General features: G+C 36.2%; 2 protein-coding genes across 2 annotated transcripts; both read left to right on the forward strand.

Annotated features, from left to right (window-relative positions):
• The first annotated feature begins 554 nt into the window (after nucleotides 1-554).
• On the forward strand, nucleotides 555-10374 carry LOC135605290 (DNA replication licensing factor MCM7-like). Its single transcript, XM_065095205.1, has 15 exons — nucleotides 555-720; nucleotides 813-880; nucleotides 980-1039; nucleotides 1140-1366; nucleotides 3004-3181; nucleotides 3782-3904; nucleotides 5053-5142; nucleotides 5755-5897; nucleotides 7114-7291; nucleotides 7667-7858; nucleotides 8470-8642; nucleotides 8750-8953; nucleotides 9270-9435; nucleotides 9597-9818; nucleotides 9927-10374. The coding sequence occupies exons 1-15, from the start codon at nucleotides 681-683 to the stop codon at nucleotides 10029-10031; spliced, it is 2169 nt and encodes a 722-aa protein (XP_064951277.1). The 5' UTR covers nucleotides 555-680; the 3' UTR covers nucleotides 10032-10374.
• Nucleotides 10375-10591: 217 nt separating this feature from the next.
• On the forward strand, nucleotides 10592-13373 carry LOC103969819 (GTP-binding protein SAR1A). Its single transcript, XM_009383465.3, has 3 exons — nucleotides 10592-11003; nucleotides 11121-11252; nucleotides 12948-13373. The coding sequence occupies exons 1-3, from the start codon at nucleotides 10875-10877 to the stop codon at nucleotides 13266-13268; spliced, it is 582 nt and encodes a 193-aa protein (XP_009381740.1). The 5' UTR covers nucleotides 10592-10874; the 3' UTR covers nucleotides 13269-13373.
• Nucleotides 13374-14928: the final 1555 nt, after the last annotated feature.

Consider the following 14928-nt stretch of genomic DNA (forward strand, 5'->3'; position numbering starts at 1 on the left):
TATTTACAATCATAATGTTTCTATAGAATATTGATGTCTTCTAAAGTTTGAACTAATAGTGCAATGATTTAATGCTCACTAATTTGAGTTCACAATACTTAGATATATGAAACATTTCACTTTTATAATCATAATGAGTTTTTAAAGGGTATTAAATTTATATAAAATTTCTAGAAAATACGCATGTATTTATAATTTTTTAAGATTTTGTAAGGATATATATCAAAATTAAATTAGATAAATATAAAAATATCTTTGTTCTTGTTGTTGTATATCTTTAAGTTTTTTAGTTTGAAGGTATATATATATATATATATATATATATATATATATATATATATATATATATATATATATATATAACTGAATCGGATCAATAATGCATCTGATTTCGATATCCGTTCCGAGATTTCGGAGGTGAAGTGTTACATCCGTAGCCTTTATCGATTTCGGATCCGGACACGAGTGGATCCCGACCAAACCCGACCCGTTAATAGACTAAGATAAAATCTGTGTTCGCTGTTCCGTTCCCGCCAGCTAATCATCGTGCATCACTTACTTTTCCCGCCAAAGCCACAACCGCGCCGCCCTAATCTTCCCGCTCCTCCCTCGCTTCTCTACACCTCTTCATCTCCCTCCTCTTCGTATTTCTGCATCTCCTCATCCCTCTTTTTCCATCCATGGCAGCGTTGAAGAGCGTCGATTTCGCGGTCGATAAAGGTAATCCCTTCCTCTCTTCTTTGATTGTCGCCGATCACTTCCGTAGCTTTTGTTCTCATTTTTCTTCGCTTTCTTTCGCGATTCTTGTGCAGCCCTCGCCAAGGATTTCCTCAACAACTTCGCCGACGCCCTCGGCGAGCCCAAGTACCTCAATATCCTCGTAATATCCCTCTGTCTCTTCTCTTTTCTGTGTCGTACTAGTCAAAGTAGTTAGTTGGTCCCGTTTCCGAACCCTAATTTTTGTTCCTCTCCTTTGCAGCAAGATGTGGCAAACCGCAAGCGGCGAGCCATCCATATCGAACTCGATGACCTCGTTGATGTGTGTATCCAGTTCATCCTCTTTCTCTCTCTCTCTCTCTCTCTCTCTGTATATGTGAACCTTGGGTTTTTATAGTGGTGTTGGATTGTTTGGTTGTCAGTACAAGGATTTGGATGAGGCCTTCTTGCAGAGGGTCACAGAGAACACCCGGCGCTACATTAACATATTTGCGGAGGCCATCGATGAGCTCATGCCAGAGCCCACGGAGGTTTTCCCGGTCGACGAGGACCGTGACATTCTCATGACGCAGAGGGTGGATGATGGAATGGATAACGTGGATAACTCGGATCCGCTCCAGAAGATGCCTTCTGAGATCAGGCGCTTCTTGTAAGTTAATTGAAACTCTAAAATTCTCTCTCTTGCCTCCTGTTTTTCTTTGGTACTTCTTACTGAATGAAGTCCTCTAAATTGCTGCTTGTCTCGTTATAATTGAGTAAGACATCATTTTTTTCTTAAAAGAATGTGATTCGTAATGTGCTAGTGGTGCTTTTGTGATAATTTGAAGAAGTCATTCCGCTTCCTGAGGTGCGCCAGAATTAAGTGTCACCTAAGGGCATCCTCATTAATGAGAATAGATGACACTTGATTCTCAAATGGAAGGCATGCCTAGGTCATCTTGGATCCTCTTTTTCTAAGATGTACATTTGCAGGCCAAATGGCCAATCATGCGAGGATATGAATTTTCCTTTTATATGGAGAAAATCAATGAGGCCCCAAGAGAGTATCTTGTTTCAACTTCTGCGGTGTGGATCTTGATGGTTCCACATGCTTTTTGCTCTTGTCAGGAAAACTTTATTGCCCCTAAAGCCCTGTAAGTTATATATCTTATTAGTGGTGAGAAGAGTGTGAATAATTTATAAACAAGGAACTTCAGAGTCCTCTGTTGGCCATTGAAACATTGTCAAGCAAAAGAAGCTAGTCAAGTAGTTTTCCTGTTGGTTATCATTTTAGATGGAGTTCCAGTATCCAATTGTATTAGACATGATGGAACTAACTAAATGTTAATGGTTGGTGAAAGTATGTTCCAATTCATAATAAGTGCCAGTCATCATTGCTGTACATGCTTGAATTAAAATATGAATATCCCAATAGAACATATGTGCCTTCAGAAAAAAGATGATCCTACTAAGTATATACTGCAGTAGAACCAATTAGATCAATGTATAGGCAAAACATATTGTTTCAAAGATGTCTAAAGAAAATACATGATTTCTGATTTACTATTTGATTTCTTTTCTATTCTTTTTGAAAGAAGGGTGGATAAGTCCAGCCTCATTCTCATTTAATGAGAAAAAGCACATAAATTTTTTTGGTAATAGGATAAGACAATACTATTGAAGGTTTTCTCCAATTCATGTATCAAGAGCCTCTTAAATAATCAACTAGATTTCTTTCTTAGAATAAAGAAGAAAAATAACAACCAAGCCTGCATCTTAAAGGCTTATGTCTTCATAGGATTACCAGTCCCATAGTCTTGTGACTGACTAGGTTTGGAACATGAACTAGTCAATGACAATTCATACATGCTGGAAATACCAATATAATATCATTAAATATTTGACTGCTGCTGTCACTTCAGTCATGATCATAAACTAGTCAATGGCAATATGGACTTATTTACTGTTTGCACAGTCCATATGAACCACATAATTTCGCCTCTATTAGGGCTATGGATCCCTATTTTAGTAAGATAAGGACTATCTATTGATACCTTTCCTTTCTCATCCAAGCCTCTTGTCTTATGCCAATCAATTGCATCCGTTGTGTTGATTGTTATTTTAGTTTACTGCTGGATTGTTTTTATAAAAACCTTATTTAGCTATTTATTTTTTCTTTACGATTTATGCCACTATACTGGATTATCAGCCTAATTTTCCTGCCTATAAATGTTATTATTTAATCTCTTTTCATTTTTGCTGCATTGAACCTTGCCTTATTAACATGATAATCATTGTGGCTTCTAGTGAAGTATACATAAAGGCATTCTCCAAGGGAACTCCATTTACTGTAAGACAAGTCAGAGCATCACATATTGGACAGCTTGTGAAGATTTCTGGCATTATAACACGTTGCTCAGATGTTAAGCCCTTGATGCAAGTTGCTGTTTATACTTGTGAAGACTGTGGTTTTGAAATTTATCAGGTATTGTCTTTCTGAATGCATGTAACTTGTCAATTTTCAAATTGTCATCTTTCAAATTTATTAGGAATGTGCCAAACTGCCAATTCCTCATTTTCTTTCATTAAAAAATATCATTCATCAATTATATGTCTGAATACCGTAACAGTTATCTTTATCTTTCATGACTTCTTGTTTCTTAAGCAGAGACTCCAGGAATATGACAACTATTGTTTCCTTTTTGTCCATAAAACTATTATTTGTTAACATATGTATCAGAATTGTCGCTTCTGTTCTGTATGGTTTATCCTAGTCATCGAGGATGATGGCTAGAAGCTGATGTGATATAAATGTCTACTCATTTTTTTCATAAGTGGGTTTTTCTCATGAATTAACAGTCACCTATGGTGATCTCTATGCTGATTTTGATAGCATAAATACTTTAACACTTAGCAAGCTAAGATATACTTCCGAGAATGTTTTAATTTGGCAACTACTTCTCTGATATAATATGATAGGTAGCTTGACCTCACCTGATGTTTTTCTTTATTGTTTTGTTGGTCTACTTATAACTAATACATGTGTCTTTATTAATTGCTTGTTTCTTTGATGTATCATTATCAGGAAGTGACTGCTAGGGTCTTTATGCCCCTGTTCGAGTGCCCATCAAATCGCTGCAAAATAAATAAAGCTAAGGGAAATCTCATACTTCAGCTTAGAGCTTCAAAGTTTTTAAAGTTTCAAGAGGTAAAGTCTTAAGCTTATATCTATATGAAAAAAAGGATTGGACAGACTAACTGATCTTTTAGAACTTACATCTTATGATTGATGATTTAGGAGAGATGACATGTTTTCAGGTTTTCTTGCTATTTGTGCAAGAGTTGGCATCATATGAGGGAAAATTGAGTCAAATGAAGGCTGTTTGGGATGTTTTTGTCTCTACAAGTTAGGGACAGAACTTAAAATGATCTGTGCCAAAAATGTCAAATTGAAGAGCAAGATCAAGGTGTCACAGTAATAGTGGGCTAACCAACTTATGCAAAACCCGATTCGATTATGCTTTTACCTCTGTTCTCTTTTTTCTTCCATTTTCCTTTTTTGTCTGTATATTTATTTAGATCTTCTTTCCCACTTATAGCTTCTGAAACACTAGACTGCATCCATATAAATTTGGTGCCAGTAAGGTCATAGTGGAAGAACCCTAAAAATGAAGCCTTATAAAAATTGTTTTCAAGATTCTTCGGTGTAAAGTAGTTTATCTTGAACAAGATTCAAACTTTGGAACAATTACGTGACCATGTTTCCTCTTCATGGTTAGCCTTATCTTTGTTTTTTATTCTCCAAGCACTTCAATACATGTTTTCTTCCTCTTCTTACTTTGAAATAAGCAATATTTACTCCACTTTTCGTATCTGTCTTATTAGATATTGAACCCATAGCATTGTTTGGCAGGAGGTTTTTGATATATAATCTCTTCTACTTCTGGAATTTATTGTGATTTCCTTGTTGGTTTTTCCTATTTTTCAGCTGAATCACTCCTGATTTTTTCAGTTATTGTGGCTTTCATGAATCAAGAGGATGATTATTTGATTTATTCTAGCTAAGATGACCATCTTCTATCTCATTTTCTACCTGGCCTGGGATTGAAGCAGAATGACTTATATATGCTTGAATTGGCCAAGACAGTAAAATTTTGATGGTTGTTTCTCTTTGTTATCAGTGAAAGCAGCATTATCAAGTTTGTTCTGTTTAGTAGTATCTATAACATCTTGTCTGATGTTCTGAGATTTATCAAAATTCTAAATGGATTGTCTTGTATTCTTGTTCATGCATTTGTCGCCTATTTTTATTGTTAATGGTCTAATTCTTTGTTGCGGTTTACAATTTACATGCAGGCAAGAATCCAAGAGTTAGCAGAACATGTTCCAAAGGGACACATTCCACGTTCTTTGACCATTCATCTCAGAGGCGAACTTACTAGAAAGGTTAGCATATTTAAGTGACATTTAACCTTTTTTTATCCAGTTTCTTCTATTTCCTTTGGCTGGGGCAAATAAGAGCAATTGCTGCTTCTCTTCAGACCGCATGTGAATAGAATCCTAAGGCATCCAACATATAAGGATAACTGTGACATCTTTCCAACTTCTCCTTGATTTGCATTGGAAGATGCACTTCTGAGTTTTTTTCATGATTATGATATTTAGCAATATATATATATCTTTGCTTGAGAATTTTTGGATCTTTTGCCTTTGGCAATTCTATTCCTTTATGAAGGTCAAAATTCATCTTACCTGATCAATGGAATAAAGGCCACTGCATTAACAGCTACTGTCAATGACTTATTTTGATCCTTCTCTTTGGACGCTTTATTCTTAAAGAGCTGCAAATGGATTAAGTTTGGACAATCTAGTTTATATTCCAGGGCTATATGATAATCTTATGCAAGTGATATGGACATCACATATTTTGCAATTAATTTACAAAGGTTTCTTTTTCAGTTTGGTTAGGGTAATATTTTTTTTAGCTAATTTGGCAGTTTCATATCTTTCGGGAAACTTGATGCAAATGTTCTGGATGGTGCTTTTTGGTATTAACAGGTTGTCCCTGGTGATGTGGTTGAATTGTCAGGGATCTTTCTTCCTATTCCTTATAGTGGATTCAGAGCACTTCGTGCAGGTTTGGTTGCAGATACATACTTGGAGGCTATGTCCATCACCCACTTTAAGAAAAAATATGAAGAGTAAGTCATTGTCCATTTGACCTATACATATTGTCTTTATATTGATTCAGATGAGTGTCATTGTAACATTGACCATTTGTTGTGTTGCCTATCTATTGTTTTTTTAAATGGCTGGTTGGATGAAAAATTCTTGCAAATATCTGTTAACTCAGGAGTTCATGGAATTATGTTGTCAGACATGGAGATGCCTTAAACAGCATTTTTTCACTTATTCTTACTTTTTTTTCCTAAATTTTGGCATTTAGGCTACACACTTACCATCCCTTAACCCCACATTGGCGGGAGACTCTTGTGCTGGGCCCATGCTTTTTAATTGTTCTTGATGTTGCAAATGAGGAGGCAATTGAGTTGGATTGAACATTATAGGCTGTACATAAACGTTTAGATCTTGATATGCTTTAGTTAGTATTCTCAACATGCTGTTCATGCATTAAAGAGTGTGGGGAATGATCTTAGTTTGCTCCATGTCATAATTGACTTCTTTCATATTCTTTGTACTTGACAAACAAGGAAGGCATGTAAAGCATCATTTTTAGTGCTTTTTGTTCTTGATAGGATTTAACATTCTAAGCTATTGCATGATATTGACTTGCTAGGCAAGTTCTTTATCCTTCTACACAATTCTTTTTGGGTCATCCTGCGATACTGGATAACATACTTTATCAGTTGGTACTTGTTAACATACTAGGCATTCTGATCGTCATAATAGCTAAAGTCACAGTTCAAACAACTGGCCCGACTGGTATGTACCGACCAACATTTATCGGTTTGATCTGGTTTCATCATGTGGACTGGAAGATTTCACCCAGTTCATATCAAAACTGGGTTTGAAACTTCCCTGAAGTTCTTGTTTCTGATTCCTCACTACTAATAACAAGTTAATTATTCAACCCAACGATGTAGATCAATGGAATCTATGATGACATGACAATTTGTCACATTGACAATTGAAATTGAACCGTGGAAGGCTGTATAAATACACCTACTAATAGATCTCAACAAGGTAACAAGGTAAAATGATTATGATCAACTCAGTTATTTACATGCCTCAGTTTTGGATGTTGTTAAATGTCTTCAATTCTTTGATATATGAACATTGCAGATATAATTTAGTCCTAACCCCTAAGCCCCTCTAGCAAAGCATGCTAGTGACAAGTGAGTCTGTCAATTTCAATGACTTAGTTAACTTCATGTTATTATTTAATCTTCCATGCAGCTATGAGCTTAAAGCTGATGAGCAGGAACAAATTGAACGACTAGCTGAGGATGGTGATATATATAACAAGTTGGCAAGGTCATTGGCACCAGAGATATTTGGCCATGAAGATGTCAAAAAAGCTTTGCTTCTACTTCTTGTGGGTGCTCCTCACCGCAAGCTCTCTGATGGTATGAAGGTGAGTGGTGCAATTTGTTGTGGTCTTCCGATATTTTACCAAGACAAAGCCAGATTGACCTAACTATATGTTTTCCTTGAATTCACTTTTTGGCCTTGGAAAAACTATATCTTATTTGGATGCTAGTTATGCTTTTCTAGTCAGAGGCTGCTAAAAATATATGGCTTGTTTGAGGTAAAGTGGTGAATTATGTCATCCCTCCTCTCATTGATAAATGAATAGCCTCTTCCTCTTCTGCCTCAGAGTCCTATTCACAAGTGCATGTGATATGCTATGCTTCCTTATAAAACCATGAAATTAGCATATCATGATAACATTCTGTTCTGTGTTACTACCATCTGGAAAACCTTGAATGAGATAACGTTGATTGTGCAGATAAGAGGAGACCTGCATATCTGTTTAATGGGAGATCCTGGAGTGGCAAAAAGTCAGTTACTCAAACACATAATAAACGTTGCACCAAGGGGAGTGTATACTACAGGTCGAGGGAGCAGTGGGGTTGGTCTAACTGCCGCTGTCCAGAAAGATCCTATCACAAATGAAATGGTGCTTGAAGGAGGAGCGCTGGTGAGTCATCCTGTTCTTTGTTTACCTTATTTTCTTCAACTAATGTAGAATCTCAACCAAATATATGTCACATTTGTAAGATATCATGCACCAATAATCTAGTTAATTCTTCCACTTAATTTCTTTTTGTGTTCAAAAACCAAACTTATCTTGACATTGATTCAGCTGATGGAGATGGACTCTCATTCATCATCATATCATCTGGCATGGGATATTCCCTAATAAATTAGTACTTGTTAACGAATAATTGTAGCTGATTTTGTTGAAGTAGGAATTCTGACCATACAAATTTGTGTTTAACCACATTGTTGATTACCTTCTGGCTTGTTTTATGCTAGCTGTCATTCAATTCAATAAACATCTGTTATATGCGATACTGAGTTTGTTCTGTCAATTGACTTATTGGCGAGCTTTCTTTGGAATTATTTGGAGAAGTAGAACAGAATAAAACATAGGAAACGAATTAGTTAACTTTTCCATAATTAGAACCTGTGGCTGATTCTCTTCACTTTGTGCATCTGATTCCAGATAAGCTTGTATTGTCATGTTCAAAGCCCCTTCTATATTTATTGTGAAAAAGCAGGTTGGTGAAACTCTTTTTTAAGTTTCAGGTGTTAGCTGACATGGGCATATGTGCAATTGATGAGTTTGACAAGATGGAAGAATCAGATAGAACTGCAATCCATGAAGTGATGGAGCAACAGACAGTAAGCATTGCTAAGGCTGGCATTACCACCTCTCTTAATGCAAGAACGGCAGTTCTTGCTGCTGCCAATCCAGCCTGGTACAGAATGAACCATAAGATATCCTATTTTTCTTCTTACAAATGGCTTTCACTATATGATCTTACATATGGCTGCCGGTAGGTGATTCAAAATCTTTCGTTCTCAGGGGAAGATATGATCTACGGAGAACTCCAGCAGAAAATATCAATCTTCCTCCAGCTCTTTTATCACGTTTTGATCTCCTATGGTTAATTCTGGATCGTGCAGACATGGATAATGATCTTGAAATGGCTAGACATGTTGTCTATGTGCATCAAAATCTTGAATCGCCTTCACTTGGATTTACACCACTTGAACCTTCTGTTTTAAGGTAATTCTTCAAAATGAAAAGGTGGTTGTTGCACTAGCAATTAGTGAAATGTCGTAATTAGTTCCATACAATATCTCTCAAGCCTAATATATACCCTGAGCCAGGATCATATTCAGAATTTGGAATTATTGTCTTGAGACAAAAAAAGAATCACTGATACCCAACACATTCTTATTTGTTCAACTTTGTTCTTAATTTTCCTTGTCGTGTCACTAGTACAAGTCACTACAGTTTTGGCTTCTTAATTATTGTCATCATCGATGGTATTCTTGTACTATATTCTGCACAAATAAAATTTGTCATTCTTTGGACACAGAGCTTATATTTCTACTGCAAGAAGAATAGCTCCTTCCGTGCCAAGGGAGCTTGAGGAGTACATTGCTACTGCATATTCTAGCATCCGCCAAGATGAAGCCAAATCAAATGCACCACACTCTTATACAACTGTCAGGACTCTTCTTAGCATTCTCCGGATATCTATCGTAAGTTAACCCTTATCTCTCAAAGCAAATCTGACTCAGTTATATGATTTTTTTTTTCTACTAACATCATAACTCTGATTGATTAACAAGAATTGTTCTCTCTATCTATTTTGTGAATGTTGAAGAATATCTAAAAGACAATTGACTTTTCAAAATTGCAGGCCCTAGCAAGGCTTCGATTTTCGGAGACTGTAGCTCAAAGTGATGTGGATGAGGCACTGCGTTTGATGCAAATGTCAAAGTTCTCATTGTACTCGGATGATCGCCAGAAATCTGGCCTAGATGCCATATCTGATATTTATTCTGTCCTGCGAGATGAAGTTGCCAGGACAAACACCATGGATGTGAGCTATGCTTGTGCTCTTAACTGGATATCCAGAAAGGTTAGTTGATAGTACTATTCTTATTTGTTGTAGTAACAGTTAGAAAATTAACTTATGCTTAAAGTAAGTTTTCTGATGAACTTTGCTCTTCTGATATCATTCGAACAGGGATACAGTGAAGGTCAGCTGAAAGAATGCCTAGAGGAATATGCTGCGTTGAACGTGTGGCAGATCCATCCCAACACCTTTGACATCCATTTCATTGACGCCTAACGGAGTCACCTTGTAAAATAGAAGCCCTCTTGGAAGTCCAAATGTTTCAAGTGTCGAACTTGAAAGATCCTGGTGTCACCCTTCGGAGAGCTCAACCATCATACTGTAGTTGATATTTGTGTACACTTGTTGCTGAATGTTTCTATACTGTAGTTGAACATGATTCTATACTGTAGGTAGCAGCAACTTGAGATGTAGGCCCTAATTCCCATCCTTTCTAATCTATTGCCGCATGTTGCGACAAAGATTAGTGCATGTGTTTAGGGACATGGAAGACTGCGACAGATTGAGGTCATTTAGGCCATACAAGTCTAAAAGCAGGTTCACGAGGGCCTCTGTATAATCGCACTTGTGTTTGACTGTTATTACAGAAGTACTATCCCGTTACAAAAGCCTTCTTATCGAAATTATAAGACAATATCATATATATTTTATTATTTATCTTCGTGATTAACAAAATTAATCTAAATCATACTTATTTTTCTGAAGCCCAAATTAACATGCTTATAACATAATTGTACGCATAAAACGTTCGTCCAAATGCTTACGTAATGTGCGGTCTGTGCCTCCGCACGGATTTGCGATAGTGGCAGCGCGGAATGGCCACGTAATCCTCTACCCGAACCATTTGCCTGCGACTCCTCCCCATATCTGGGTTCCATTCCTTTGCTGCTCCCCTCCCATCGCCGAGATTTTTGTTTGATTTCCGGCGTTTTGGTTGGTGACTTCGGCTCAGAACCCATTCCGACCGCCGGATCCGTTCTCTTCCGGCCGGAATCCGGCGAGATCTCGCGGCGATCCGATAGATCCGGTCGCGTTCGGGGCGGATCCACTCCGGCGGCGATGTTCCTCGTAGATTGGTTCTACGGCGTCCTGGCCTCGCTGGGCCTGTGGCAGAAGGAGGCCAAGATCCTGTTCCTGGGGCTCGATAATGCTGGAAAGACGACGCTGCTGCATATGCTCAAGGACGAGGTTTCACATTTGATGGGTTCCTTCTGGAGCTTTCCAATTTGATTTTTGTGGGTCCATATTCTGTGATTTCGGAATTTAAGGAGATGTTGGTTGGATTTTTTTTCTTCTCGAATGCAGAGATTGGTTCAGCACCAGCCGACGCAGTACCCAACGTCGGAGGAGCTGAGTATTGGGAAGATCAAGTTCAAGGCCTTCGATCTGGGAGGCCATCAGATCGCACGACGTGTCTGGAAGGATTACTATGCGAAGGTCTAAATCTCATCGTCTAAACTTTACCTTTCATTATGCAAGTGGGAAAGAAAATAATCTGTTATCACTAGGTATTGTCTTCCTTGGACCTGTTTCAGGTATTCTACTTCATTAGATTAGAGTTGTTTTCCACCGAGTGCTGCTGAAAGAAAAATACCTTCAACTAGAACAGGGATTTATTGCTACTGTTATTAATTTTGCCTTCTTGTATGATATCTTATCCATAGGAACCTCTATTAGAAGTTTTTTTTCTTAGGTTTTGCATATGACATCTTCTATATCAGATATCTAAATCCATGTAGGTATTAATCCATGGTCGTCAAACACGAATCAGTTGGACTGGTATGTATAGGTTGGTACATGCCAATCCGACCAAGTATCAATATAGAAAAGTATAGTGGAATACCAGTACATTACCATCATTTTGATTTATTATTATTTTATTCGATGACATCTGATAATACAGGTTGTATACCATCAAATAAGCCACCAAAATTAATATCGAATTGGAAAATCCTTATGAAGTTGTCGCCCAAGCACATCCTTGTCTTGTTCGATACATATGCTGTGCGACAATCTGCTTTAAATGGTGCAACATGGTTGTTAGCCTGGGGTTGGAGATTCAGAATCCATTGGAGATTAATGAGTTGTTCTTCCATATCCTTTTGCGAGTCCAGCAGAATATGTGCTCTTGTCACTTCTGCATGTGTGCTATTGGATGATTATATTTCATTGTTAGGATGGTAGTAAGAGAAGATAGAGACTGTTAATAATTAACTTGTTAAATTTTTTGTTACTATTGGATGTATTTGAGGCTGGAGCTCTATACTTCTTCGGAAGAATAAAAATAGTGAGGAGCAATTAATGGATCTAGCCATCAAGGCCTGTAGAGGTCCTTACTCTCATGGTCCATGGTTTTCAAGCCTAAATAACATGCTAAAATATTGGCCAAAAATTGGCTGGCCCTTCAATTGAATTGAGACCAAACTCACCTGGAAGTCCTTTTAAGCGAAATGTATCCCATCCTTGGTTTACAGTGAACATGATCAGGTGGTTTGAGGGCAATTTTTGGAAGGCAAAACTAAAAGGTGCAAGCTTGACTACTAGTATGTGATCTAATGAGCTTTTATGGTCTGGAAGATTCCTCAAGTTGGTACTACATGAAACTAAAAATATCCTCCCAAGTTGTCACAAGACTAAAACAGTAGATGCCTTATTTAGATTCTGAATTTTTTGTTTGGTTGCTATGTGGGGAAGTTTCCAAACCTGGTGAATCAGTGGACCACATGACGAAGTCTTTGAGCCCTTTTAATTTCACTTGTGTCTTTTTGGCTTCTAATTAGGATTTTTATTTTACTTTTAACTTTTGATTTATATGTCGTAGGATCAATAATCTGTTTCATATCTTGTTTGACATTTGATCATATCTCTTCAAACATTCATGGATGTTGCACCTGTCTTGTTTGCCCTTGATAGAATAGTCTTGAGGGCAACTAAGTATCTTTAGCGGGAATGAGTTGTTGAATGTTAAAAAAAATTATGACTTACAAAAAGACAATCACTCTTATGATTATGAATACAGATGACTTTTTCGTAGTTAGATGAATGTAGAAATTTTGCAGGTGCTTAGAATTGTGTTTCCTTTTCTTTTGTGCTTTAAGGTGTTCCAAATGGATTGCCATCTTTTCTGAACAGGTGGATGCGGTGGTGTATTTAGTAGATGCATTCGACAAGGAGAGGTTTGCAGAGTCAAAGAAGGAGCTCGATGCTCTTCTCTCCGATGATGCCTTGGCAAACGTTCCGTTCCTCATTCTGGGTAACAAGATCGACATCCCATATGCCGCATCTGAAGACGAGCTGCGCTACCATCTTGGCCTGAGCAACTTCACTACCGGTAAGGGTAAGGTGAACCTTGTTGATTCCAACGTCCGCCCTCTCGAGGTTTTCATGTGCAGCATTGTTCGTAAGATGGGCTATGGTGATGGCTTCAAGTGGCTCTCCCAATACATAAAGTAGGATTCTGCCTTTACCACAGATGTCTCAGATACAGAAACTAAAGGTTTGACTTGCTGTGATTCTTCTTTGGATATCTCTCTTTTATAGTGGATTTTAGACACTTAATTCAGTGGATCATGGAGAAGGCGAAAGTGGCATGTGATGTCAAAACCATGATGGATCTGGATTGTGGTTTGAGCCTTTTGCATACTTTGAGGTCACATTCCTTTCTCAAAGCTAACCTATCAAGAACATCTCTGCTTGGGTTTAGTTTTCTTTTGATTTTTTTTCTAATATTATATTTATCTCCAGTTTTGACCCACTTTATATGGCTTTTGAGTTTTGATTTGTATAAGGGGGTGTCCTTAGTTGTTAACCAAAGTAGTGGGAGAGAAGCAATGAGAAAAAAAATACAATACAATCATCAAAACATTGAGAATAATTTGATGTTTTTTAATTTCAATTTTTAGCATAATTTAAAAAATTACCTAATTTGGAAGAAAAGTTTTTTTGTTGCGACCTCATGTAGGAAATGAAAATGGAAATATTTAGATGAAAATTTGTGATATTTAGTTTTGACCATCAAACAAACATTATCAGAAATGATAATAAAAAAACGTGACAACACGTAAGCGTAGCGTTTTTTTTTTTGAATTACTGAGTAAACATAAACATCTGACTATTACTTTTCCTTGAATTTGGTTGTTTCGAATTTTAGATGCTCTTGCTTTAACATTTAGTTTCTCGTTCCTAAATAATATCAAATAAAGGGTTCTTTCTTTATTTTTATATGTCATAATAAATTTTTTTTTATTTCTGACCCTTTTTTATTGAATTTTATATGTTATTGATTTAATTAAAATTATATACAATTTAGATGCTCTTGATTTAATTTTCAGTTTCTCATACCTAAATAATACTTCTCGAAGGGTTCTTTCTTTATTTGTTCAAATTTCTTAATAAACGTTTTTTGTATGCGACCCTTTTTTTTGTTTTGTTTAAATTTTAGATACTTTTATATGCTCTTGATTTAATTTTCAGTTCATTTTACCTGAATAATATTTCTTAAACATTTTTTCTTAATAATATTTTTTTTGTATCTGACCCATTTTCTTTGTTCTATTTAAAATTTAGATTTATTGATTTTATTAATCATATATAATTTGGATTTTTTTTGGCAAATATTCATATTTTCGGTATTTCTCAATCTATTCCCATTTTACATTTTCCTAAACACTATCCTAAACTGTCTCTTATAAAGTTTTTCGCCTGTCATAATATTCTCACACGTTATAGTATTTTAGTCATTACAATAAAAATATTATAAATGAACTAAATAAATCACTAACACATTAGAAACCATTTGATAATTGATATATCGATTCAAACAGGTATTAACATTACTGAAATATAAATAAAAATTTAGTTTGTTATAGTATCTTTATCACAACAATAAAAACATTACAAAATGTACTCGAAAAATTCAAATGAACGTCAAACCTCAATCGAATCAATTATTAGTCTAAAAATATGATGTCATAATAGTCCACGAGTGAAGTCACTTATGATAATTTTTTAATGACATTTATAATATTTTTAGTATCTTAGTAAAAATGCCGTAGGTGCAGTTTGAAAATACTATAAACGAGCTAAATTAAACACTCTAGCAATCTAAAATTGG

The sequence above is a fragment of the Musa acuminata genome, chromosome BXJ2-2 (assembly GCF_036884655.1).
Source record: "Musa acuminata AAA Group cultivar baxijiao chromosome BXJ2-2, Cavendish_Baxijiao_AAA, whole genome shotgun sequence".
Classification (NCBI taxonomy): domain Eukaryota; kingdom Viridiplantae; phylum Streptophyta; class Magnoliopsida; order Zingiberales; family Musaceae; genus Musa; species Musa acuminata.

Coding starts and splice junctions, on each gene's coding strand:
- LOC135605290 (XM_065095205.1), top strand. CDS start 681: ATGGCAGCGTTGAAGAGCGTCGATTTCGCGGTCGATAAAG. Junction 7,292..7,666: donor AGCTCTCTGATGGTATGAAG/GTGAGTGGTGCA, acceptor TTGATTGTGCAG/ATAAGAGGAGACCTGCATAT. Junction 8,954..9,269: donor CTTGAACCTTCTGTTTTAAG/GTAATTCTTCAA, acceptor CTTTGGACACAG/AGCTTATATTTCTACTGCAA.
- LOC103969819 (XM_009383465.3), top strand. CDS start 10,875: ATGTTCCTCGTAGATTGGTTCTACGGCGTCCTGGCCTCGCTGGGCCTG. Junction 11,004..11,120: donor TGCATATGCTCAAGGACGAG/GTTTCACATTTG, acceptor TCTCGAATGCAG/AGATTGGTTCAGCACCAGCC. Junction 11,253..12,947: donor GGAAGGATTACTATGCGAAG/GTCTAAATCTCA, acceptor TTTTCTGAACAG/GTGGATGCGGTGGTGTATTT.